Source organism: Eurytemora carolleeae, unplaced genomic scaffold (genome assembly GCF_000591075.1).
Source record: "Eurytemora carolleeae unplaced genomic scaffold, Eaff_2.0 scaffold79, whole genome shotgun sequence".
Classification (NCBI taxonomy): Eukaryota; Metazoa; Arthropoda; class Copepoda; order Calanoida; family Temoridae; genus Eurytemora; species Eurytemora carolleeae.
The window spans coordinates 38,553-63,060 of NW_019396020.1; the positions used below are offsets into that span (position 1 = coordinate 38,553).

The window sequence follows — 24,508 nt, forward strand, 5'->3', positions numbered from 1 at the left end:
ATATTCCTTGTCATTGAACCGACTTTACAAGTATATTAATGAGGGGGGGGGGGGGGGTCCAAAAATATTTCTCGATGACTGAGCCGCGGGGTTAAGCCCTCGATAGAAGCAAATAAAAACCATATGATAACCTAGTGGAACTTAGTTTCCATAGACCCATCTCCCCTCACATATATAATATAATCCACGGGAAGAGAGACTGCAGGGACCAAAATTACAAAAAGTAGAATTGAATTGAGCCGCGAGAAAAATTCATTTTCTAAAAATAACACAAAAACCATTGACTGCAAGGTTGAGTCTTCTGTCAGAAACTAGGGTTAAATACGTGATCCAAGTATCGTGTAGAATGTAGAGTTGACGAATATACGGTTGGTTTATTTTGCTCAAGAGTCAAGTGTAAATTAATTTCTTTCTTATAGAAGAAAACTGTACGCGGCAGTATGTGGCAATGGAGGTTTCGTGATTTCAGGGAAAGGAAGACGATGAAATTTCGCTATTTTTGTGTTGTATTATTATTTAATTATAGTTTTTTAATGCCTGAGTGGATTTATTGATGTATTTGTATGATTTATCACTCAATGCTTTTTCTGTAGGCTTATAAAAGATTATTTAGATTGAAGGCTTAGAGAAATAAACGTTCGGAACCTTATTATCATCCTTTTGTTATGGAGAGCGTTGAGAGAAGGAAGCCTTACAATCCTATCCAGAGAAATACCACTCGGTACTTATAAGTTTCATTAGGTCTTTAGGGAATTCGCTAAGTTGCGAAACAATTATTATTATTGTTATTATTATTATTTCATTTCATATTTTTAATCAACTACAAAGCATGATATATTACAAAGCAATCACAATTTACTATGCAGTTTGGCCCCGCCTGACCAGGGTTGGTTGTTTTGAGTGGTTGGCCCCAAGTTAATTAACGATACTGAATATAATTGGTTACACATATCAAGTTATGTTTTTGGATAGGTAAGGGGTTGTTTGGAAGGAAGGAGATTGTCAGGTGATCTGTGGCAGGGTGAGATCAGAGGGATTTTAATGTAGAGATAAATTAAAATACAGGGTTTTAAGGATGGTGGATACAGAAACATAATGAGCTATTAAAGTTTCAGTTTTTTTAGTTTTTTTTTATATAAATGTCAAATTTGTAGATGTACTGCAGTACCTACAAATGTTTTTATATGTACCATAATTTAATTCATCAGTTTAATCTAAAAAATTGTATTTTCCACGCATGGGAAAATTAAACAAATATGGAATTCTGTATTCAATTACCTAAGAGAATGGAGTTTCAGAAAGATTGGATGTTATGTTTAAAATCTATACACTTTTGAAATAGTTTTTACACTCTCCAAGATTGTTCGACATGTTTAAGTGGCGTGAAGTCTAAAGGTGGAAAATGGAAAATATTTGTTGGTTTAGAAAAAAAATTTCCTCATGATCTTCAAAAAGTGATTAAACAACTAAATATCATTACATGGGGCTTTAGTATTCCTCAAAATAAAAAATGAAGCTGTTGGAACCAGATGCTCTTCTTCCTTCAGAACAGAGAAATATGGAGAAAGCTTCAAAGTTGAGATAAGTCATGAGTTGCTACAAATATTGGGTTTACGAAGTGAACTATAAGCAGAGACAGTATTCTTAGCTCCAATCATATAATGCAAATGTGTTTGCTGTACATCCTCACCACTTCATCATTTGTTGAAGAATCAATTCTAGGAGGTCAACATGTGCAAGTTCTTAAGTACTTTTCAAAGAAGCTAACAATGGATAGAATTGTAGATCAAGAGTTCACTAATAATGATTTTCTCAAGCCAAATCTCAAGAACTTAGATCGTGTAAAACTACGTATGGCAGATATCAGTGGAAAGACCAACAAATGTCATCCTGACATTCCAACAAGAATGCAACTAATATTTGTGAATACAAACAGTCAATAAAAAATACACTTAAGCATCTTTAATTAAATTTACTTAACAAAATAATCATTATGGAAAGTGGATTTGGTATTGGAGGTCATTCAAAGAGTGTTATTGAAATGACAACTTCTAAGCTTGACTATTGGTCACCGTTTATTGTGGAAGATAGGAGTTACAAGACAGAAAGGAATTGAGTCTTTGGAACAAAATCAAACATTTAAACCACAATATCTTTAGAACTCGATGTTGTAAACCTTTGATATTTCAAACTCAGATTACTTGATCTAACAGAATTCAAAGTTTGAAATATCTAATGTATGCAACATATGGTTCCAAAGATATAGTGATTAGAAAATCAGAGTTTGTGGCAAAGACTCAATTCCTTTGTCCTCAATCAATCTTTGGAGATGGGGCTATTTAATTTCAGTTACCAGCTGATCTTGAAAAATTTACAGATATATCTACCTTAACTCTGCATGGTAGAGTTGGTGATAATGTCAAAGAAGGAGATGGAATATGGAAACCAGTTAGTTCATTATCTCCTCGACCAGAACCATGGAGAGTCATCATTAATTTTTATCAATCACTTTGATCTTCTGTTACATCAAAAGTAAATGATTGTGAGATTGGAGATATTGCTTATAATTCGTATTCTTATGCAACATATCTGCAAACTCTTTTAGGAGCTTCAGTCAGTCAAGCTGGAAATCTTATTCTGTCTGAGCAAGGTTTTATCAAGGATAAGGCGGATAATATGAATACTCCTAATCTTTCAGATGCAAAGTCTGATTGAAAATAATTTTGTTGATTTCAATATTCCTCTACATAATGATTTAATGACTGTATCTTCCTCCTAATACAAAATTACCCTCACAATAAGAAAGTCAAGTGATGATTTTCTAATCTGGAAAGAGGATACTGATAAAAATGAATATAAAATTGTGTTGGAGGATATACACTAGAAAGTTAAATTATTGGAAGTCTTTCCACATGTGTTAAAAATTCATCAAAAACTACAGAAAAAGGGCAGTGCTTTAAAAATTAAGTTCACCAAAAATGTTTTGAAAACATTTGCTGTTCCTGCAGGAGCAGTTAAGCTCAAGCAGCATAATTTATTCAGTATACTTAGCCTTTGTGGAGCAGGAGGCTTTCAATGGAGATTGTTTAAAAAACCCATTCAACTTTGAAACTGTGGGTATAAAAGAAGCAGCTTTAATTGTTAATGGAGTGCCTGAACCATCTCCACCTTACTCTTTTGAAGAGGGAATTGATGAAAAAGAATTATATTTCAGTTTTCTTGAAAACACTGGAACATCATCCTTTGAGATGGACAGTGTGAATGTAACATTTGAAGAATTCAAGAAAGGCTATTGCATCCACCCATTTGATCGTTCCCCTACCGACGATAACGGATTATATAAGAGTCAAGGAGGAAGCATAACTATAAATGTTAAATCAAAGAGAGCTTTAGATAAAAATTTCATGGTTTTAGTGTTTGGTTCATATGATAGTTCATTGATTTTTGTTGATGATAAGGTTATTACTGAACCAAATTATTGAGAATGGAAGATTTGTAGCAAGGACTATCTATCATTCAAATCATGAACTATCTTGAAAATGATCCTGGATTTATAGGTTGTTTTCCAACAAATAAGATTACTAAAAAAAATTCCCTGCACAATCATAATCAATACAGCTCAAAGTGGAAATCCAGGAGATCACTGGATTGCTTTACATTTTAAAGAGGATGTTGCTTTCTACTTTGATAGTTTTGGGTTTCCTATAATAGAAGATGACATATTCAAATTCATAAAAAATATACTATAAACAAGTAATCTATAATCAAACATGTATTCTAACTATTTATTACTACTTAACCGGGAGATTAAGGGAGGATAATTAAATTGAGGGGAAAACCACTTAGCCGAGGGCCTCCAAGACCTTTTTGGGGTTCTAACCCCAAAAAGGTCTTGGAGGCCCTCGGCTAAGTGGTTTTCCCCTCAATTTAATTATCCTCATGAAAACTCCCGGTTAAGTAGTAATTTATCGTTTAATCTCCTGTTCAACGAAATAACCAACCGTGGGGGATAAAATAATAATGAAATCAATAAAACTATCAATTATGATTTTAATTCTCTTATTTCTTACAAATGCATATGGAAGAATATTTAATTTCTTGATCTAAATCTTGAATTAAATCTGTATGGATCACAGAGGGAGGATAAGTAATTATCCTCCCTGGAATTAAAAAAGGAGGGAATTTAAGGTTGGTTATTTCGTTGAACAGGAGATTAAAGATATAACTAGTATTGCATGTGGTTTATTTTGTATTGCTTTTGTTAAAAATGTTTTTTTCTGTAAAATTGTATAATTTATTTATAACTCAGTTCAGTTCTGATAATATCAAAGAAAATGATTGTACAGTCCTAAACTTTATTTGAGTTCATATAATGTATAACTTGTAATATAATTTTATAATAACATTGATTTTTCTTTCTTCTCTTTGAATTATATTATCAATATGTTTAATTTCTATACAACTACTACAACTATTACTACTGCTGCTATTACTATGATTACTGCCGCTGCTGCTGCTACTATACTACAATTATTACTGCTGCTGCTGCTGCTGCCATACTATTATCATTACTGCTACTGCTATTGATGATGATGATTACTAGTTTTGTTTAAGAAGTGGGGATCAACACCCTTGATATGTTTGCTGTTTAAGAAGTGTGGACCAGAACCCTTATATATAATTGCTTTTTAAGAAGTGTGGACCAGCACCCCTGATATATAGTTGCTTTTTAAGAAGTGAGTACCAGCACCCCTGATATATAGTTGCAGTTTAAGAAGTGTGGACCAGCACCCCTGATATATAGTTGCTTTTTAAGAAGTGTGGACCAGCACCCCTGATATATAGTTGCAGTTTAAGAAGTGTGGACCAGCACCCCTGATATAGTTGCTTTTTAAGAAGTGTGGACCAGCACCCCTGATATGTAGTTGCTGTTTAAGAAGTGTGGACCAGCACCCCTGATATGTTTGCTGTTTAGGAAGTGTGGACCAGAACCCTTGAAAAATAGTTGCTGTTGAAGAAGAGTGGTCCAGCACCCCTGATATATAGTTGCTGTTTAAGAAGTGTGGACCAGCACCCCTGATATATAGTTGCTGTTGAAGAATAGTGGTCCAGCACCCCTGATATATAGTTGCTGTTTAAGAAGTGTGGACCAGGACCAGTGCACCCCTTTAAATTTAGGTTAAATACTGTGTTCCTTAAAACATATAGTTGGCAAGTAAATGGCTTCAATTTCACTTTTATGCAATGTGTACCTTTAAAATTACCTCCTGCATCTGCATTCTGCATTTTTGTAGCCCAAAATATGTACATTTTAAAACTATAAAGCACATGTTTTTAGCTTTGGTCTTTAAAAATATTTGGCAAAATTTTCATAGATGTTTGCATGAGAGCTTAAAAACAACCTTTAATCACAGTGGGTTCAGTATTAAGACAATCAACATGCTCAAGTGCTGGTTTTTCTCAACAGCAGCAAGGAAAATGGAACTTGAATATATTAAAGAATGAAGCTATTACAACTATTATGAAGAGAAAGGAATAAGATTAGGTTTAGTAGTCGAACTGAGAGTGCAGTATAATAAAGAAAAATTTTTGGATTAAGTTAATACCTAAAAATCATTTTTATGGTGTAAAAATTGCTAAATAAGAGCACAAATTGCTCTTTCCATTATCCAATCTGGAGACTGGTTCTCAAGAATCAATTTTTAAAAAAATATTTAAATAACTGGACAAAAAAGTAACTTTAATTCTTCTGTAAACTATTGTGTTGTGACAACAGATTTCTCAAATTGAATGTGTGATAAATCAATGACAGAATCCTCTTTGCAATGAAATTCAAGGAAATCTGAGGGAAATGTCCTAAAAGAATCTAACATTACAACAAAGCACCTTACGGAATAAAATTCCCTATTTTTTATTTTTAATGGCTTATTTAATGATTTGACAAAGAAAAAAAAACAAGTTTACATGAATATAAAAACACTTGCAGTATTAATTTCATATTATTGTCTCTGAAGTCTCATCCTTTGTGGGTAACCCTGTAATTCTTAAACAAAACCTCACAGCAGCCAACTGATGAAATGCAATGCTAGTATTCAATTCAGAATGCATTTTTCACATGTCCACTACAGTTTGATTTTAAATAATTTAATGTAAACATCATTCAGACATTTGAAATTCTAATTTAGGATTTGGAGATTTAACATTTTCAAGATCTTGTGATGAACTCTTCTTAAACATCTCCTCTATCTCTGTATAGGTTTTATTTCTTGTCTCTGGGAGAAGGAAGAAAGCGAAGGCTGCTGCCGTCATGGATACTGTACAGTGAATATAATACACACCAGCCATTCCTAGCGATTCCTTTAGTATCAAAAAGGTCTTGAGTTGAATGAACTGTGAGATGAACCGAGTTGAGTTAGAGATTCCGCAGCCCAAGGATCTAAAGTGTTGAGGAAATATCTCACTTGACAGAGTGACAGGAATTGGTCCAAAAAGAGCACCATAGGAGACACCAAAAGCCAAATGCAGTAGTACTGGAGTAAATGCTAAGACTGAAGATATGTTGTAGAGATGAAACTGGTAATAAAATCCTATGATGGTGCTGCACAATGATAGAAGGATGGCTCCTGTCATGAACTGAAGGCGCCGATTCATTTTTCCCATAACTACAGGTGCTATTAAGCATCCACTTGTAAAAGATATTTGGAAAAGCATTCCCATTAAAATAGGACTTATGGCTACTCCAGGATACTCAAATATTGTGAGTGCATAGAATGATATATCATCTCCACCTACAAGAGCATGGAAGAAGAACAGCGAGCTAAGAATGAAAAGAGGGAATAGGAAAGCTCTGCTAAGAATAGGATCCTGACTCACTAGTTGATCTCCAAGTTGTTTGCAAACCAGGTTCTCCAGTTCCTTAGCTTCAGGTTCAAGATGATACTGAGGTCCTCTTAGCCAGGCAATCACCTTTCTTGCTTCTGATGTTCTTCCCTTTGTCATCAACCATACAGGAGATTCCACAACGTACCAAGAGAAGACAAGGAAAATTATGCTTGGTAAAACAAGAATCCAGGGTAGAATATGAACTGGAACAATACTACTGATTACAAACCCATACAGATATCCTCCATTTGGTATTAGAGTCATTAAACTCCCCATTGATCCTCTTAACCTAAAACAAACTAGACTAAATCATATATCCAGAGTCTCCCTGCTAAAAAAGGGGATTTCGGATTTTTAAATTTGAGAAAATGTTTGATAGTTATCATATCGAGTATTTTAAAAAGCATTAATTTTCTTGTAACAAGGTTACAAGTTGGCGCTGTCAGCGTTTTTGTAAGTAGTCAAAATTTACAGGTGAGCAGCTGTGCAATTTTACTTTTCAAATGTTTAAATACACATTCAAAGTTTAAAAGGCATGCTTGTTGGCTGTTGTTTTCTAGAAAAAATATTATTTTTACTGTGCGTAAAGTTTTCGATGCATGCAATGATCATGAATATTCATTAGAAATGAGATAATTATCAATTTTCTTGTTATAATTTAATTTTAGTAAACCTGCTGCTGACAGCAATTGTTGCTTTTACATAACTAATATCTTAGCATTTATTTACCTTATTAGTGTAATTTCTGAGAGTACTAGACTTATTGCAGGGTTAAACAGCCCAACTGCTGTTCCACATAGAAAACTTCCAACCAGCAGTACCTAGATTTATAAATTATACAGACTGGTACAGAGTTTATGGAAAATGATCTTTGGTCAATTATGATACCATAATTTGGTTCTCTTCTAATATTAATTTTAGATTTTCTATAAAATGATGTTCCAGGGCCGAAAAGGTTATATAGCGCAAATATGTGAAGTACACCTGCAGTATGGAAACAGTACAACAAAATGGCCGTTTTACACTTTTTTTCTAGTAAATTCTACTCTAATATATATTCTATTCTCTTTGGATGTACATCATATTTACTTTTCACAAAAAAAGAGAATTTTCAAAGACTAGTATGGGTCGGACCAAATGTGAATTAGCCTGGGGGGGGGAGAGGGGGGAAGGAAACCCGTTAAAATTCACATACTAAAGAGTGAGCATAAATGTTTCGGGACTTTTGAATATATTTTTATACAAGCTGAACTACGATGATTAAATGACTAAAACAGATTATTTGTATTAGGTTATATATGATATATATGTATATTCTATACTTAAGTTCAAATTTCATCAAAATCAAACTTTGATCTGATAGTGTTGCCTTGTCATTGTCCAAATGTTCCATTAGAAAACATCTGGGCAATCATCAAGAGATGGAGGTCACAAACTTCATCTACTGAAGCTTAATATCAAGAAGATATGAAGGGAACTTGACAGTGATAAAGCATTCCTTTATAAAAAGCTGGTTTTTTGGTATGCAACAATTTTCATTTAATCCCGCCGGGATATTTTCATTGAAAGATACCTTGAAAATCTACAAAGGCAAAAAAAATCCGCAAAATCCGCAAGCACTCGGGTTCATCATCGAATCCCCTCTTTAAAAAGGAATTTCATTTACTCTCAGACAAATTAGAATCAATGAAAATTTGTCTGAAAGTAAATGATACATTGTGAATAAAAATGATTGAGTCAATCCCTAGGCGCCTGGTAGCTGTCATCACCAAGGGAGGAGAATAAGTATACAAAGAATACTATCAGAACAAGTTAATGGGGACCTCAGCCGAAGAACAACCGTATGGATCGGATATATATGGATCGGATAGCGTATGGATCGGATAGCGTATGGATCAGATAGCATATGGATCAGATAGCGTATGGATCGGATAGCGTATGGATCAGATAGCGTATGGATCGGATAGTGTATGGATCAGATAGCGTATGGATCGGACAGCGTATGGATCAGATAGCGTATGGATCAGATAACATATGGATCGGATAGTATATGGATCAGATAGCGTATGGATCAGAACGTATGGATCAGATAGTATATGGATCAAATAGTAAATGGATCAAATAGTGTATGGATCAGATAGGTTATGAATCTGATAGCGTATAGATTGGATAGTGTATGGATCAGATAGCGTATGGATGAAATAGAGTATGGATCAGATAGCCCATGGATCGGATAGATAGATAGCTTATGGATTCGATTATCAAAGGAATTGGACCTGAATTTGGCTGAGGATATCGGAAAACCTATTAGCAATCACTGGGTCTTAATAAAGAATGGACAAATTCAAACAGACATAAACAACATTTTTAAGGAGTAGAATATTTAGTGGTGACTGTATTTTGGCTGAGGACATCGGAAAACCTAATAACAATCACTGGGTCTTAATTTCAACAATGAGTTAGAACATGGACAATTTCAAACAGACATGTATAGAACNAGAGCATCTTTTCCATGCTTTTAAACGTTTCTGCTATGCTTAGTTTGGTCGGGACAGGGTAAATAATCTCGAAAATATGGCCTTTTTCGCGTATTTTCGTCAAAATCGACCAAAGTTATTTTTTTAAAAAATTTTTAATTATGCCTTCCGACGCCCTAGAAAAACTTTAAAGGCCATTAAAGATAGCAGGAGATCTTGGAGAATACGATTCCAGCTTTTAAAACATCAAAATCGACCTCCAAGTGATGAAAAAATGACAAAGTGTCTAAAATATTTTTCCGAAAAACTTGATTTTTCACAATTTTGTTCACAAAAACGCCCATAACTCGGTCATTTTTCAACATTTTTTCAATCTTTTTTTTCTAGTGCATTCTACACGCCAATGTGCATCTTTATTAGGGCGCTAAAGTTATTTGCCGCTTTTACTTTTGATGATATGAAAAAAAGAAAAAATATTTTTGTTCAAAACGGCTTTTTTTCACCCAATTATTAAGCCGCCCTGCCTTTAAAAATCATTTTACACACTTGCTATATCTCTTAAAACCCCTTGCATTTGTTCTTGTGATTCCAACGATATCTTTAAAATTACTCTATCATGTCTACAGCCTGTGTTACGGCCTCAAATGCAATTTTCTTCATTTTCTCGGAAAATTTAAATTGAAAGTTGAAATATTGGACAAAAATCTCCCAAACTTGATCGAAATAATACTGTTTCTCGAATACTATGTAAAACTATAAGTATAGTTTTGCTTCGCAAAACATATCCTTTATAGTTTTCCTTGATAAGTTTGATTTTGATGAAACTTGAACTAAAGTAGTACATATATATATTTAACTGTATACAAACAAACTGTCATGTCAGCTTTTATTAGAATATATTCAAAAGTCCTGAAAAATTTTTATGGTAAAAAATTTTTATTTGTCTGAAGAATAAAACTTAAAAAGTATAAAAATTAGTAGATTAAGGGAAAAATTAGTTAAAATTTTCATGAGCAAAAGGAATTTTTAGTCATCAAAACATGCTAGCATTAATATTCCTGATTTATCAATGACAATAAATGGCCTTCTTAAGAGTCTAGGGACAACTTTAAACCAGTTTTAACTGTGACTTTATATTTCACATTGAAAAGTTTTAAAAAGTGCTAAAGACGAAAAAAGTCAGCTAAACCTCTTTCAAACCAATTTATTTTAAGCACATCTCTGACATATACAAGTATTCTTTTTCCTCACTTCTAAATAAGGCTTGCAAAATGCAAGTTGATGTCATTTGTGTTGCACTATAAAAATGCAAATTTTTGCACATAAATCTTCTGTTTCCTCATAGACAATTTAAAATTTCATTCAACTAGGATGCATTTAAAATTACAATTTATACTAGTATATATACTACAACAAATTTTTTGCCTCTGCTATTGAACATTTTCATTGGGTCTTAATTGAATTGCAAAACAAACGTCAAAACTCTTCAAGATACACATCTAAACATGAAAATACCTCATAAGAAGGAGCAAATGATAAAAGAGCAGAAGAAATGATGATAAGTAAACTACCAATCATTATAGTTCTCTTCCTTCCCAACCGTTCCATAATGAATCCACTGAGAAGATTACCAAGCATCTGGACAGGAGAACCTAGACTCACTGAAAAAAGACAATATTCACCTCACTGTACAGTTTTATTTGTGCACACTATACTGTAATGGAAAGTTGGAAAGCTAGAGGAAACATGAATTTTCAGTTCACTTAGACAAAGGAATTGAGATTTTGCCACAAACTTTTTTTTTAAATATCTATATCGATCTTTGGTACCTGTTTGTGTAAACCTTTGTTATTTCAGACTGAGACTTTTTGATCTAACAGAATTCATAGTTTTAAATATACAAAGTCTGCAACATTGGAAACTGCAAAAAATAGGAATTGGAAAATTCTTCTAAACTTGATGAAGAGCTGGTAACTTGTAAACAAGTTCTATTAATTTATAAATTGTCATCTCAGCTTACCAAACCAAGAAGCTTCTGATTCTGTCATCTGAATAGTAGAATTATTCGAAGGCTCCATGTAGTAGGGAAGAGCAGCAGCAAAGTAGGAAATTGCTGCTCCTCCAGTAAACCCTGGGAGTAGATACAGGAATGCACAGATAAACTAAAAATAAGAAAATTTCAAAACTTTTATTTGTTTGCTCATAACCAAGTTTTGATTAGATAGATAGGAAATTTCTATCCGAATGTTTGTGTTTGTTTTAGAGCACAAAATCTTTATTTTTGTGTAGTCTGTTTTAGTCAATATATATATGTTTTAAAAATTATTATGTCAAACAGATCAAGGGAAAAAATAGAATTTTGTCAAGATAAATTATTTAAATTATTATCTAACTTTTTATTTTTACCATTTTAATATTAGATGTATTCTGCTGGTTAATAAGAATACTGCTGCTGATCTCTATCATTGTTGTTAGGTTTTACTGTTTCTAAACCTAAACATATGAGTAGATACGATTTAGCATGAAAACTAAGAAATTTTAATCAGTTTTTTAATGGGAAAAAAGGGAGGAGAAAAAGGAAAGAAAAAGTGTAAGAAAAAAGGAAAGGAAAAGGAGAAGGGCAACAGGTAGGGAGGGAGGGGGGCGGGAGGGAAGTGGATATGTGTTAGCTAGGGGAGGGGATAGGTAGGGAAGGAGATAGGTAGGGAAGTGGAAAAGTAGGGAAGGGTAAGGTTGGGAAGGAAAGAGGAAGGTTGAGAGGGAAAAAGGAATATAAGGATTAGGTAACTACGGAAGGGACAAGGGAAGGTAGGGAAGGGAAGGGAAGTAGAAAGGTAAGGTATGGGAAGGTATAAGGAAGGTATGGGGAAAGTAGGGTAGTTAGGGAAGGGGAACGAAGGGAAGGTAGAGAATCGACGGAAGGTTGGCAGGTAAAGAAGTGAAGGAAAGGTGAATAAAAGGAAGGGAAGTGCTGTAGCTCTTTACCTCCACATAACTAACTTTATTAAAATCAGAGAGTTTATTACAAATAAATTTCCCCAATAGTTATAATACAGCCTACAAAAATTTACGCGCACAAAGAAGTTGAGTTTTTGCCACAAACTCTGATTTTCTATTCTCTATATCTTTGCAACCCAATGTCGTAGACCTTAGATATTTCAAACTATTAATACTTATAGATAGAATAATCTAAGTTTGAAATATCAAAGGTTTGCACCATCTGGTTGCACAGATATTGGGATCAGAAGATTTGAGTTTGTGGCAAAAACTCAATTCCTTTATACCAAAATACAGCAAAATATAATTTTGAGAACTTGAGGAGTATAAGTAGACCCCCCCCCCCACAAAGTATAATGATGGGAATTGAATTTAAAGAAACAATATGTACTCCTGAACTGATAAATTATCAATTCCTTAACTTATTTGCCATTGCCACCATACCATTACCAAAAATTAAAAAAAATAATTTATTCATTTCTAAATGCATCCTTTTGGGGATTATTATGCACTAAAATATTATGCTAAAAAGTGATATCTTTTTAGTTATCGAATTTGGAGAAGGAAATACAAAAATTATAGAGTTTGTTGATGANCTTTAAAACTGTGGAGTATATAGGAAGATGGCTGTTAGGCTCAGGTTATGTACAATAGAGGGTTTAAAATACTGCCTTATACTGCTGCATTGGACCCTTTAAAACTGTGGAGTATATAGGAAGATGGCTGTTAGGCTCAGGTTATGTACAATAGAGGGTTTAAAATACTGCCTTATACTGCTGCATTGGACCGTTTAAAACTGTGGAGTATATAGGAAGATGGCTGTTAGGCTCAGGTTATGAGTGAACATGAAGCACGACAATTTGACAGTGTAAAGAGACCCTTTTCACTTACTAGGTTGTTTTTCAAACTATTTTCTTTATAACAGCGCATTAGATTATTAAATGGTATGTTCCTATTTCACGATTATTATGTGTCCCGCTTTATCAAAAATGAAAAACTTTCTTACTGTAGAAGGAATATGTTTAAACTATACTGGAGGGGTCAAAACCTTTATTTAAATAAGCTCTAACTTAATAGTACAAAGATTAATTTAGTTCATGCAAAGCTTAAAAAAATTATAGTTATCCATGGTTTCTTTTTTGGAAAGGACACTCTTTTACATTGAAAAGATTATTATATCAGATAGCCTTGTTAAAGATAAAACTATATAATATATCTAGAATATTTTGCCACCCTAAAAGACAGACGTGAGAAGGCTTGGATATTTTTAATTCTGGATGAAACCAGATATTGTAAGGAGAACAGTTCTTCAAATGAAAAAAGACATTATGCATTTGCACACAATGTTTAACTGAGAACGGGCGGTAAATCAGGAATAATCTGAAATTGTAATGATAAATATCAGCACATTCAAAATATCTTTTTTATTTTTTTTTTTAAATTAGGAAAACCTTGAAATGAACTGAGTTTTTGCCACAAACTCAAATTTTCTAATTCTTTTATCTTTGCAACCTGAAGGTGAAAACCTTTGATATTTAAACTTGACGATTTTTATCCCAAAAATATAGTTCGAAACAACATTGGGTTGCACAAATATGGGAATTATGAAATCAGAGAATATGCAAAAACTCAATTAATTTGTAATGCTGAGGTTTAAACCTTGAGTGAAACTGAATATAGCGTTCTTGAGAATTAAACTTTGGGTGAAACTAAATCTAAACGGGTAATCCCAATATCCACTATGACAAAGGAATTGAGTCTTTCCCACAAAATAAAATTTTTTTAATTCCTATATCTTGGCAACCTGATGCTGAAAACCTTTGATATTTCAAACTTGACAAATGAATTAAAGTTTGAAATAACAGAGGTCTAGAACATTGGGTTCCAAAGATATCGGGATAGTAAAATCATAGATTTTGTCAAAAAATCAATTACTTTGTAATGCTTCCTGTGGTTTAAACCTTGTGTGAAACTGAATATAGCGTTAGTCTAAGCGCTTAATCATGATATCCTCTATGAAAATAGAATTTAGTTTGTCACAAACTAAAATTTTAAAATCTCAAAATTCAAAAAGATGTTTCAGAAATTGTCGTTTTGGAATATTTCATACAGGTCGTTTTATTTTGTTTTTATTCTGTTTAAGCGAAAAGCGATATTTTTCGTTTACAGTTTTTAAACTAAAAACTTTTTTTTTTCGTTTTCCTGTTTAAAACAAAATATCGATCTTTTTCGGTTTTCCTTTTCAAACCGTAAACGAAATATACGATGTTGATGAACGTTTCACTCCAAAAACATATTTAACCATCTTATCCCTGGATTTATATTGATGAACATATAGTGATAAACCTTATAAAGAAAAACACAGCAGGTTAAAAGCTTTAATTGTAAACATGGAATGTCTCGTTCAGACGATTTTCCATGATTTTGAAAATGTAACAGTAACAGCTGGTCATTGTTTTTATCCGGGTTTGTAAAACATCGAAGGTTATTTGGCTTTTAGAAATTTCACCTAATTCAAAATTTTATTCTTAATATTCTTAATATTCTTAATATTCTTAATATTCTTAATATACCCCTGGAAAAATTTAGGTATTGCAACTTGCGAGATAGATTTAGTATAGTACATTGATGACCAAAAGCGAATAAATCCTCTAAAGTCGCAAGGCCGGAAAACGGAAAACATTTAAATTTTTAAATTTAAATATCAGTCCTTCAAGCTAAATTTTCTTAACATCACATGAATTTCACCACCCTTTATCTTTTTTTGCTCTCAGAGTTGAGATTGGAGAGTCATTAGTCCAATTATTTATGATATCTCTTTTTTGAATGTTTTAGACCATTAACTTTAATTGTTGTGGAGCTAGAGATGTTATAAACAAAAACTTTTAAAACAAATTATTGAATTAAATGTGGACTGCTAAGAATTTGAAAAATGAAGATCAAAGGAAAACTCTTTTATTTAGATTAATGTTTAATCAGTGGCAGGTGTGGCAGCTCCTGGAAGTATTATGCAGCTAGGGATGTTAACGTTTTCATTTTTTCGTTTTTTTCGTTTTTCTATCGTTTTTTGTTTTGTTTTCCGATCGTTTTAAAAACTATCGTTTGTTTTAAAAGTTTTTGTAACGATTGTTTTTAAAATGATCGAAAAAAGAAACAAAAAACGATAGGAAAATGAAAAAAAAGGTCGTTTAACGATCGTTTTCAAAAACGATTAACAACCCTAGATGCAGGGGAGACTTTCCCATCTTTAAAATAGAAGAGAGAACCCTTGAAAAAATTAGGTTTACCACTAATTTAAATGTTTAAGTTTCTTTTGTTTAAATAATTTAACCAGAAGCACATCTTAATCAGTTACTGTACTGTGTGCACTGTGCATGCATTTAAATTAGAAGCGGTCATTTCAGGAGGTTTTATATCTTTGCATTATAATTGAAGTAAAAGGCCAATAGAATTAATCATTTGAAAACAAAGGAGTTTTTGCAACAAACTCAAATGTTCTAATCCCTATATCTCTGGAACTGGTTGATGTAAACCTTTGATATTTCAAACTTGGATTATTTAATCTAACATATCTCATAGTTTGAAATATCAAAGGCCTACTGCACTGGGTTGAAAAGATATAGGGATTAGAAAAGTTAGAAGAGTTTGTTACAAAGACTCAATTCCTTTCTTTTAATAAGTTTCTGGAGAAAATAACCAAATTTTTTCCAAAGATATATTTATGTTCAAACAGTTCGAACAAAGGAGTTGAGTTTTTGCCACAAAGTCTGATTTTCTAATCTCTATATCTTTGTAACCCAATGTCGTAGACCTTAGATATTTCAAACTATTAATACTTATAGATAAAATAATCTAAGTTTGAAATATCAAAGGTTTGCATCAAAAGATTGCAAAGATATTGGAATCAGAAGATTTTAGTTTTTGGCAAAAACTCAATTCCTTTCTCAACAGTTTTAAGAGCCCAGTAATTTCATGAAATAGACCAATTTTCCTTATTCTCCAGAACAGCTAATTGCTTCAGCCGCTGTATCCTAAGGTTGTATACACTGTACATGTCTTAATTATTCTGTGCTTCTAAAATCTTCTCAGTTTAATACCTTTTCATTTTCAACTTTGTAACTTTTAAAATCATTTTAGTTTGTCTGAGGAAGTTTAATCTCACCCTTTTTTCATTTTTCACCCCTTCAAAAATATTGACATTTTTTTCAAAACACAAAATGAACAAACAGCTCTTTTGAATTATTTTTTAACAAAGGCACTGAGTTTTTGCAAAAAACTCAAAATTTATAATCCCTATATCTATGCAACCTGATATTGGAAACCTTTGATATTTCAAACTTAGATTAATTTTATCTAACAGAACTCATAGCTTGAAATATTAATGGGCTACCACATTGGGTTACAAAGTTGTAAAAATGAGAAAATCATAGATTGTGTCAAAAACTCAGTTCCTTTGGTATTTTTAATTTTTTAATTTTTCATAAACTTCAATTTTTAAGCAACTTGTAATTGATACATGTTCTTAATGCAGATAATCATATTTTTCAATATTCTTCTTTTCTGTCTACCCTTGTTCACTTTATTTGACTGTGTTGTATTATCTGCATACCCCCCCCCCCTTAAAAGGGTAATATGCACTTCTGAACATAGTTGACAAGGCAATTTGTATTTCCTTATTTTTGTTGTGTATAGGCTAAATTTGATTAGCACACGCCTCCACAAGGATATGCAAACTCATCATGAAGCTGACTTTGTCAATTGTGTATTGTGTATTGTGTATTGTGTATTGTGTATTGTGTATTGTGTATTGTGTATTGTGTATTGTGTATTGTGTATTGTGCATTGTGCATTGTGTATTGTGTATTGTGTATTGTGTATTGTGTATTGTGTATTGTGTATTGTGTATTGTGTATTGTGCATTGTGTATTGTGTATTGTGTATTGTGTATTGTGTATTGTGTATTGTGTATAGGCTGAATTTGATAGCACACGCCTCCACAAGGATGTGCAAACTCATCATTAAGCTGACTTTGTCAATTTTTTCTACAGTTTTATACTCCGCATATAAAGTAGTGAATTTTGATTTTTTCTACAGTTGTATACTCCGGATATAAAGTAGTGATTTTTGATTTTTTCTTAAATTCTAAATCTGCTTCATTATTCATGTATCCTCCAGTAATTTTTTATTTAAGTTCAAGAGATCTCCATTGCCTATAACTCAAGGAGAATTGAATAGAAGGAGGGGGCGATTGGGTTTCCGTACACTTTGCTTTGACGTTTTTGGACTGCTGAAGAACTAGTTTTTGTGTAACAACAATAACAAAGGCAGCCGATCTAATGTAAACAAACATGAGTTAGTAATAGCATACGGTGAATCTTCATCTAACGCCAGAGATGCACCAGATGGCTGTTTATCATTTGTGTTATTGTTTACAATCTTTATTATTGTTGTTATGTAAAAACTAGTTCTTCAGCAGCCCAAAAACGTCACAGCAAAGTGTACGGACACCCAATCACCCCCTCCTACTATTCAGTTCTCCTTGCTATAACTCAATTCAGCTAAGGTTCAAATTGATCTAGGAGCCTCCCCTAGGACAAGTGTCAAAATGCTGATCCCTCTCAGAAAGTTTTGATTAAGATTCTACAAGAGTTCCACTAAATCTGCTCCTAAAGTAGGATAAAGTTGTAGGGTTAGGAAGTTTACGAGGGGTATCGAAAGATCTTCTTTTCGAGTGTTTGGTTTTTTAGCTTTTCAATGTGTATTCAAAATTAGGATAAATTATCCTATTATTACCCATCATCTGCACTGCATGTACACCTGGGGAGTTGTCCCTTTATCCATAGTGTGCAGTGGTAAAAGATTTTCCATTAGGGCTCCAGTTGCTGAGTAAGTTAGATTAAAAGCCGGATTGATGTATACTGCTTCATGACTCTTATTAATCTTTGTTTCTCTATTTTATTATTACCCTCTTCCAGCATTTAAGGATACAGGTTTCTCAGTGCATAGGCTAAAATAGCAAGGAAAGATTGGGAGAGATATCTTACACAGAGCATGGTGTAGGATCAACTGCTTTTCCGAAAAATGATTAATACAAAAGAGTAACTTTATCCCCCTGATTCTTCATTAAAAAGAAGGGTACTAAATTAGATGCTTTAACTGCAAACAATTCAGTGCCAGCTCAGACATTTTAAACTCTTCTTGCACTACAAAGAAACCTCCTCCTTAAATTTCTATATTTTTAGTTATTTTATTGTATCAAAATCATTCAGACATTTTAAATTCTAATTTTGGATTTCGATATTTCACATTTTCAAGATCTGGTGGTGAACTCTTCTTAAACATCTCCTCTAACTCTGTGTAGGTTTTATTTCTTGTCTCTGGAAGAAGGAAGAAAGCAAAGGCTGCTGCTGTCACAGACACTGCACAGTGAATATAATAAACACCAGCCATTCCCAGCGATTCTTTAATTAATAGAAAGCTCTTGAGTTGAATGAACTGTGAGATAAACCGAGTTGAGTTAGAGATTCCGCAGCCCAAGGATCTAAAGTGTTGAGGAAATATCTCACTTGACAGAGTGACAGGAATTGGTCCAAAAAGAGCACCATAGGAGACACCAAAAGCCAAATGCAGTAGTACTGGAGTATATGCTAAGACTGAAGATATGTTGTAGAGATGAAACTGGTAATAAAATCCTATGATTGTGCTGCACAATGATATGAGGATGGCTCCTGAAATGAACTGAGATCGCCGGTTCATTTTTCCCATAACTATGGGTGCTATAAAGGATCCGACTGTAAAGGACATTTGAAATAGCATTGCCATTAAGATTGGAGTGATGTCTACCCCAGGATAATCAAACACTGTTAATGCGTAGCAAGATATATCATCACCACCCACCAGTGCATGAAAGAAGAATAGGGAGCTAAGAATGAAGAGTGGAAATAGGAAAGCTCTGCTAAGAATAGGATCCCTACTCACAGGTTGATCTCCTAGTTGTTCACATGCCAGGTTCTCCAGTTCCTTAGCTTCAGGTTCAAGATGATACTGAGGTCCTCTTAGCCAGGCAATCACCTCTCTGGCCTCCGTTGTTCTTCCCTTTGTCATCAACCATATTGGAGATTCCACCACATACCACAAGAAGGTAAGGAAAATGATGCTTGGTAAAACAAGGATCCAGGGTAGAATATGAATGGGAACAATACTACTAAGCACAAACCCATACAAATACCCCACACATGGTGTTAGATTCATCAAACTTCCCATTGGACCTCTCAATCTAAAATACATCAGAATAAATATCAGTGTTACATCTGGTGTTATGCGTTTAATTACCTTATTAATGTTATCTCAGAGAGGATTAAACTTATTGCAGGGCTAACAAGACCAACTGCAGTTCCACATAGAAAGCTTCCAACCAAAAGTACCTAGATTTTAAAACATCTTAAAATGCAATTTCAAAAGAGAAAAGTACTTTTTTTCAGGAATTTAAAATTCTAAAAAAATACAAAAAAATCTTATTCTTTCATTCTCAAGTATTATGAATACCTCATATGAAGGAGCAAATGAAAGCAGAGCAGAAGATAAGATGACAAGTAAACTACCAATCATTATAGTTCTCTTCCTTCCAAACCGTTCCATAATGAATCCACTGAGAAGATTACCAAGCATCTGCATTGGAGAACCCAAACTCACTGAAAAGGCAGATTGTTACTTAAAAAGCTCCTGTCTCGGCTTAATTTTGCTTACCGAACCAGGAAGCTTCTGATTCTGTCATCTGAATAGTAGAATTATTCGAAGGCTCCATGTAGTAGGGAAGAGCAGCAGCAAAGTAGGAAATTGCTGCTCCTCCAGTAAACCCTGGGAGTAGATACAGAAATGCACAGATAAACTAATAAAATGAAAATTAGATAGCTTTAACATGTTACATAAGATTTTGTTTAATTTACTTATTGATCCCTTAGTGTTGAAATACCCCTTTATCAATAACTATTATTGCAAAAAATAAGCTTAACCTGGGACCAAATTTAAATAATTTGAACTGCCTAAAGTACAGTTGCCCCTGTGCGAATTTGAACCAGCAATTCAAATCCTCCCTTTATCTTTAACTTTATGTCAGTGTGGTTGAAAATTTGAACTGGAAATCGGTAGTTCAGCGATGTAGCTCAAATTCATTAAATCCAGTTCCTGGAAAGACTACTTACCATCTTTAAATTAGAAGCATTCAATTGGTTGATAAGTATACTATTACTGATCTCCATCTTAATTATCAGTTTTCACTGCTGAAGCCTCTCTAAACAAAAATAGATGTTGTTTCTGTTTTACAGCTATTTTTTACATTAAGATATGAATTGATATGGCCTAATAATTTATCAAGATTAGAGTTTTACTATGATTTCACAACTTTCCTCTGGATTTAGGCTTTTGTGCATTGAGCTTCAAGTTCCAATGATGTTGTGTTGTTAATAATGTTGTAACCAGACTTGCTTGTAGGTAATTTAGTATTTGATTTACAAGATTTATCATATTCTTTTAAGAATAATAGACTACCGTATTGTAGAAGCAATGTGTTGGAACAACGCCCATGATAGTAAGGTATTGCTTTAAATAACCTTTAACAGAATAAAAATGAAGATAAATTTATTCTGTCTGCTACTTTGGTAAGTATATTGCGCATACTGTAGCACAACGCAATATTGACTTCTGGTTATTTCTAAAATAATTAATGAATAAACCGATTCACAATAAAATAATTAGTAATATAAATAGTCTAACAAATTTTATAAAAAAAATGTTGAGGGAGTATATTTTGTCTTGAAGAGGTCGGCTAGGAAAAGATGAAGAAAAGACTAGATTAAACCAGATATTTGAACTAATAAAACATCTTTAAAGGGATTATTCACCAAAGTAATTTTACAGTTGATTTCCATATGTTTAGGGTATTTTCCCAAGTGACAATTTTCCTAGTAGCAACTTCCCGAATGTGAAATCTCCCAAGCGGCAACTTTAGATTAGACCTTCTGAGTTGCTACAGGCTGCAATAAGGTAAGAGCGCTACGTCTAGGATGGGCTAGGAAGCGGAGCGCTGTGGCTAGATTAGGCTATGGGGCCCAATGTGGCTAGGGCAGACGTGGGAAGTTATCGCTTGTGATTTTCACATTTGGGAAGTAGTTACTTGGGAAGCCATCCTTGGGAAGTCTTTGGTAAAATACCCAGGGGCGTAAATAAGGATTATATAGGGGGGTAAATAAATATCCCCCCCCCCTAGAAAAATATCATGATTATATATCATGATTGGTTTTAGTTGGGTTTGATTTGCATTTTCCACTCCATCAAATAAAGGCTTCATTTCCTACCTTTCAGCTTTTACCTGGTTTTATATCCTTCATTATAGTCATTCATTTAACATTAACTACAAAGATCTGTAAAAAAAACTGAATTTATTTTAAGTAACATGTAAAATAGTTTTACTCTAAGAAGAAAAAGATATAACTTTTTTAAATCTTTAGAAAAGCTACTCTGCAAAATTAAGAGCTAGGTGAATAATCCCTTTGATTTAGACATTATGCATAAACACACATTAGTACATCAACATTATTCTTTTACACTGTTACACACTTTTCCTAATTAGAGAATCAACTAATATTAAAGGGATTGAATTTCACGTGACCACTCCATGTAAAGATGGCGGTGCCATATTCACAACGGTACCCTTAAAATCTTTGCCTGTCAATTATGAATTCAGTATCAATGCTTCTAATTTTTAAAAACTAATTTTTTCAATTGAGGTTTTTCTACAAAAGTAAATTGTGTATTTATTCTGCAGGAAAACATATGGGAATTTTAAGCCTGAAAACGACAAAATCTTCAATGCTTTTGATCACATAAAGGTTACAAGGGATGAAGAAATGAAAATTTTGATTCAGATTTGATAAATTGCAGAATTAACTACACTTGTAGTTAGTACATGTCTGCAAAGTATTTTCTCGTTCCTAAAAGTAAAGAAAAATAAAATTCTATCTCTCAATGCAATGTCAAATCAATTTAAATATTTTTTCAATAAAATAGATATGCCATTATTAAAAATATAGGCACACCAACCTTAAGAAAATAAGAAATAATTATATCTAAATACAAATTTTTGCCTTATAATAATTCTGTTTTTACAAATAAGGACATTTTTTGGGCTTTTTAAATATATGTTGCACAGACCAAATGATGGTTATTACCAATGTCCAAAAAGTTGACTTTATAGACACATATGGTATCAACCCAATTAAAACCTGAGAGGTCCTTTTAACTTAATATTATATGTGTGTTCGAATTTAATGAATTTAACCCGCATCTCAAATCCCCCAAAAACCGGTTTCTTTTGAACGCCGGCTTAAATCTTGAAAAATTGAATACAATTTTAAGTGGAACCAACCATATTTGAGGTTGAATTTAAGCTGCGGCTCAAATTCTTTAAATTCGGCCTCTTTTCATTTAATTTCTTTAAAAAAAGATTTTTTGTCCCCAGGACATGATCGGGTTGTTACGATCAAATCTCGGAATTTTTTCTATTGCGAAAGTTTGGTGTTGTCTGGGTTTTTATATTGATCTACCAGGGGTTGTAATCTGGCAGCACATTCATCCATCCACGCTTCATTCATTCTGAGAAGAGGGTTGACAAGATTCCAGCTGCCTAAGATTCTTCTTAGGCCTGAGAATATAGAGTGCAGGAATCCTTCTGATATACTGGAATGAGGCCCGGGTGCCGTACTGATAGGAAACATCACATTGCTCCCTAACATCTGTAAGCCCGGATTGGATACCCCCAGGTACCTATAGCTGGCAACCATAGACTCTCCCTGCTTGTCCACCATTCCTCTCTTCATCGTCATTCACTTGGATCAATCCCACTTGAAGCTTCTTTCTTGTTGAGTAGAAAGCACGCACCCTTTCGCTGCGAGAGTTGTTGACAGCCGCCCCTCTGTCCTCCTACATCCGTCAGGTGGTCATAACTGCTTAACCAGATGTCGGCTTCAGATGTTTTTTGAAACCACAGGTTTGTGTGGAGTACGGGAATTTCAATAATTTCAATAATTCAAACCATTTGCGTTTTTTTGAAAACCAATGCTTTTTGAACATTGTGCACATTTACAGTCTGAGTAAATTGTGAAATATTCGAAATAGTTTTTTTACTGTTATCTGTTAATGATTGGAATTCATTTTAATTAGTATAGTAATGATTTTTTGTCTTTATTTGAAATGGAATAATAACATAAAGGAGTATTCAATGTAATTTGTGTAAAAGAAATTGAGTGTTTGCCACAAACTCAAATTATCTAATCTCTATACAGGGTTACATACAAAGTATGAAAATGTAAAGACAACTTAAAACTTTTCAAATATGACGTTTCTAGATTTAGATTAAGTCTTCTGCCTTGAAAGAAGTCTTTAAATGGTTTATTTAAAACATGGCAAAGAAAGAAAAACTATAGAGTTGAGGGAGGGGAGGAAGTCCAGCTACAACAATTTCTCGACCAAGCCACATTCTCCTTATTTTCTCATCCGAGCCACCTCAGAATTCTCGTCCTTTAGTCATCATGCGTTTTAAAGTTTCCAATTCTCTAAGATAAATCTTTTTTGTCAGAGCATAAATTATGGATGGACTAAAGTATTGCAATGATTAAATCATGTTGGAATCTTTAAGCTCATGTGAATGATGTCAAACTTCATTCAGGCAAAACTTAAATCTCTTCTGCCTCCGTAATGGCTAACCTTCGCGATATAAAATAAATAGCAACACATTTGGCATATCTTTGCCTATAACTTTCCCCATTGAACCACCCGAAAAAATTCTATGGTTTTCACTATAATTAACAAAAAAGATTAAAGTTCTATAAATTCAGAATTATTTGCAGCATTCTATACCAGGCGCGCAACTAGACATTTGTTTAGAGGGGGGATGGATAGGGGGAAATATTTTGCGCGAAGCGCGAAAAATTTTTTGGCCCCCCCTAAACATTTTTAGGGGGGGCAAGAAAAATGTGTGTTATACTTAAACAATAAAAAACTAACCTTACCAACCGGATATTCAGTTAAATGTCTGATATAAAATGAAACAAGAAATCTATTCTGGTCAGGGGCGGATACAGGGGGGGGGGGGGGGG

The 24,508-nt window shown here is 33.4% G+C and overlaps 2 protein-coding genes across 2 annotated transcripts in view; both read right to left on the reverse strand.

The window, feature by feature from the left end:
- Positions 1-6,156: 6,156 nt before the first annotated feature.
- On the reverse strand, positions 6,157-11,825 carry LOC111708520 (facilitated trehalose transporter Tret1). Its single transcript, XM_023482298.1, has 5 exons — positions 11,766-11,825; positions 11,380-11,521; positions 10,875-11,020; positions 7,612-7,703; positions 6,157-7,171 (listed from the first exon to the last, which is right to left on the reverse strand). The coding sequence occupies exons 1-5, from the start codon at positions 11,823-11,825 to the stop codon at positions 6,157-6,159; spliced, it is 1,455 nt and encodes a 484-aa protein (XP_023338066.1).
- A 6,758-nt stretch (positions 11,826-18,583) lies between these two features.
- LOC111709385 (uncharacterized) overlaps positions 18,584-24,508 on the reverse strand; it is a 13,490-nt gene continuing 7,565 nt past the window's right edge. The window contains exons 7-10 of the mRNA XM_023483422.1: positions 20,103-20,244; positions 19,902-20,047; positions 19,689-19,780; positions 18,584-19,632 (exon numbers count right to left, since the gene is read on the reverse strand). Of these exons, the coding sequence (XP_023339190.1) occupies positions 18,618-19,632; positions 19,689-19,780; positions 19,902-20,047; positions 20,103-20,244 (1,395 nt within the window). The 3' untranslated portion in view covers positions 18,584-18,617. The remainder of the gene's footprint in view (positions 19,633-19,688; positions 19,781-19,901; positions 20,048-20,102; positions 20,245-24,508) is intronic.

Bases quoted from the DNA above. Each gene is read 5' to 3' on its own strand.
- LOC111708520 (XM_023482298.1), bottom strand. From the start codon at position 11,825: ATGATAGAGATCAGCAGCAGTATTCTTATTAACCAGCAGAATACATCT. The intron at 11,522-11,765 runs GTAAAAATAAAA...TCTTATTTTTAG, and splicing joins ATACATCTAATATTAAAATG to TTTATCTGTGCATTCCTGTA. The intron at 11,021-11,379 runs GTAAGCTGAGAT...GTCTTTTTTCAG, and splicing joins ATCAGAAGCTTCTTGGTTTG to TGAGTCTAGGTTCTCCTGTC.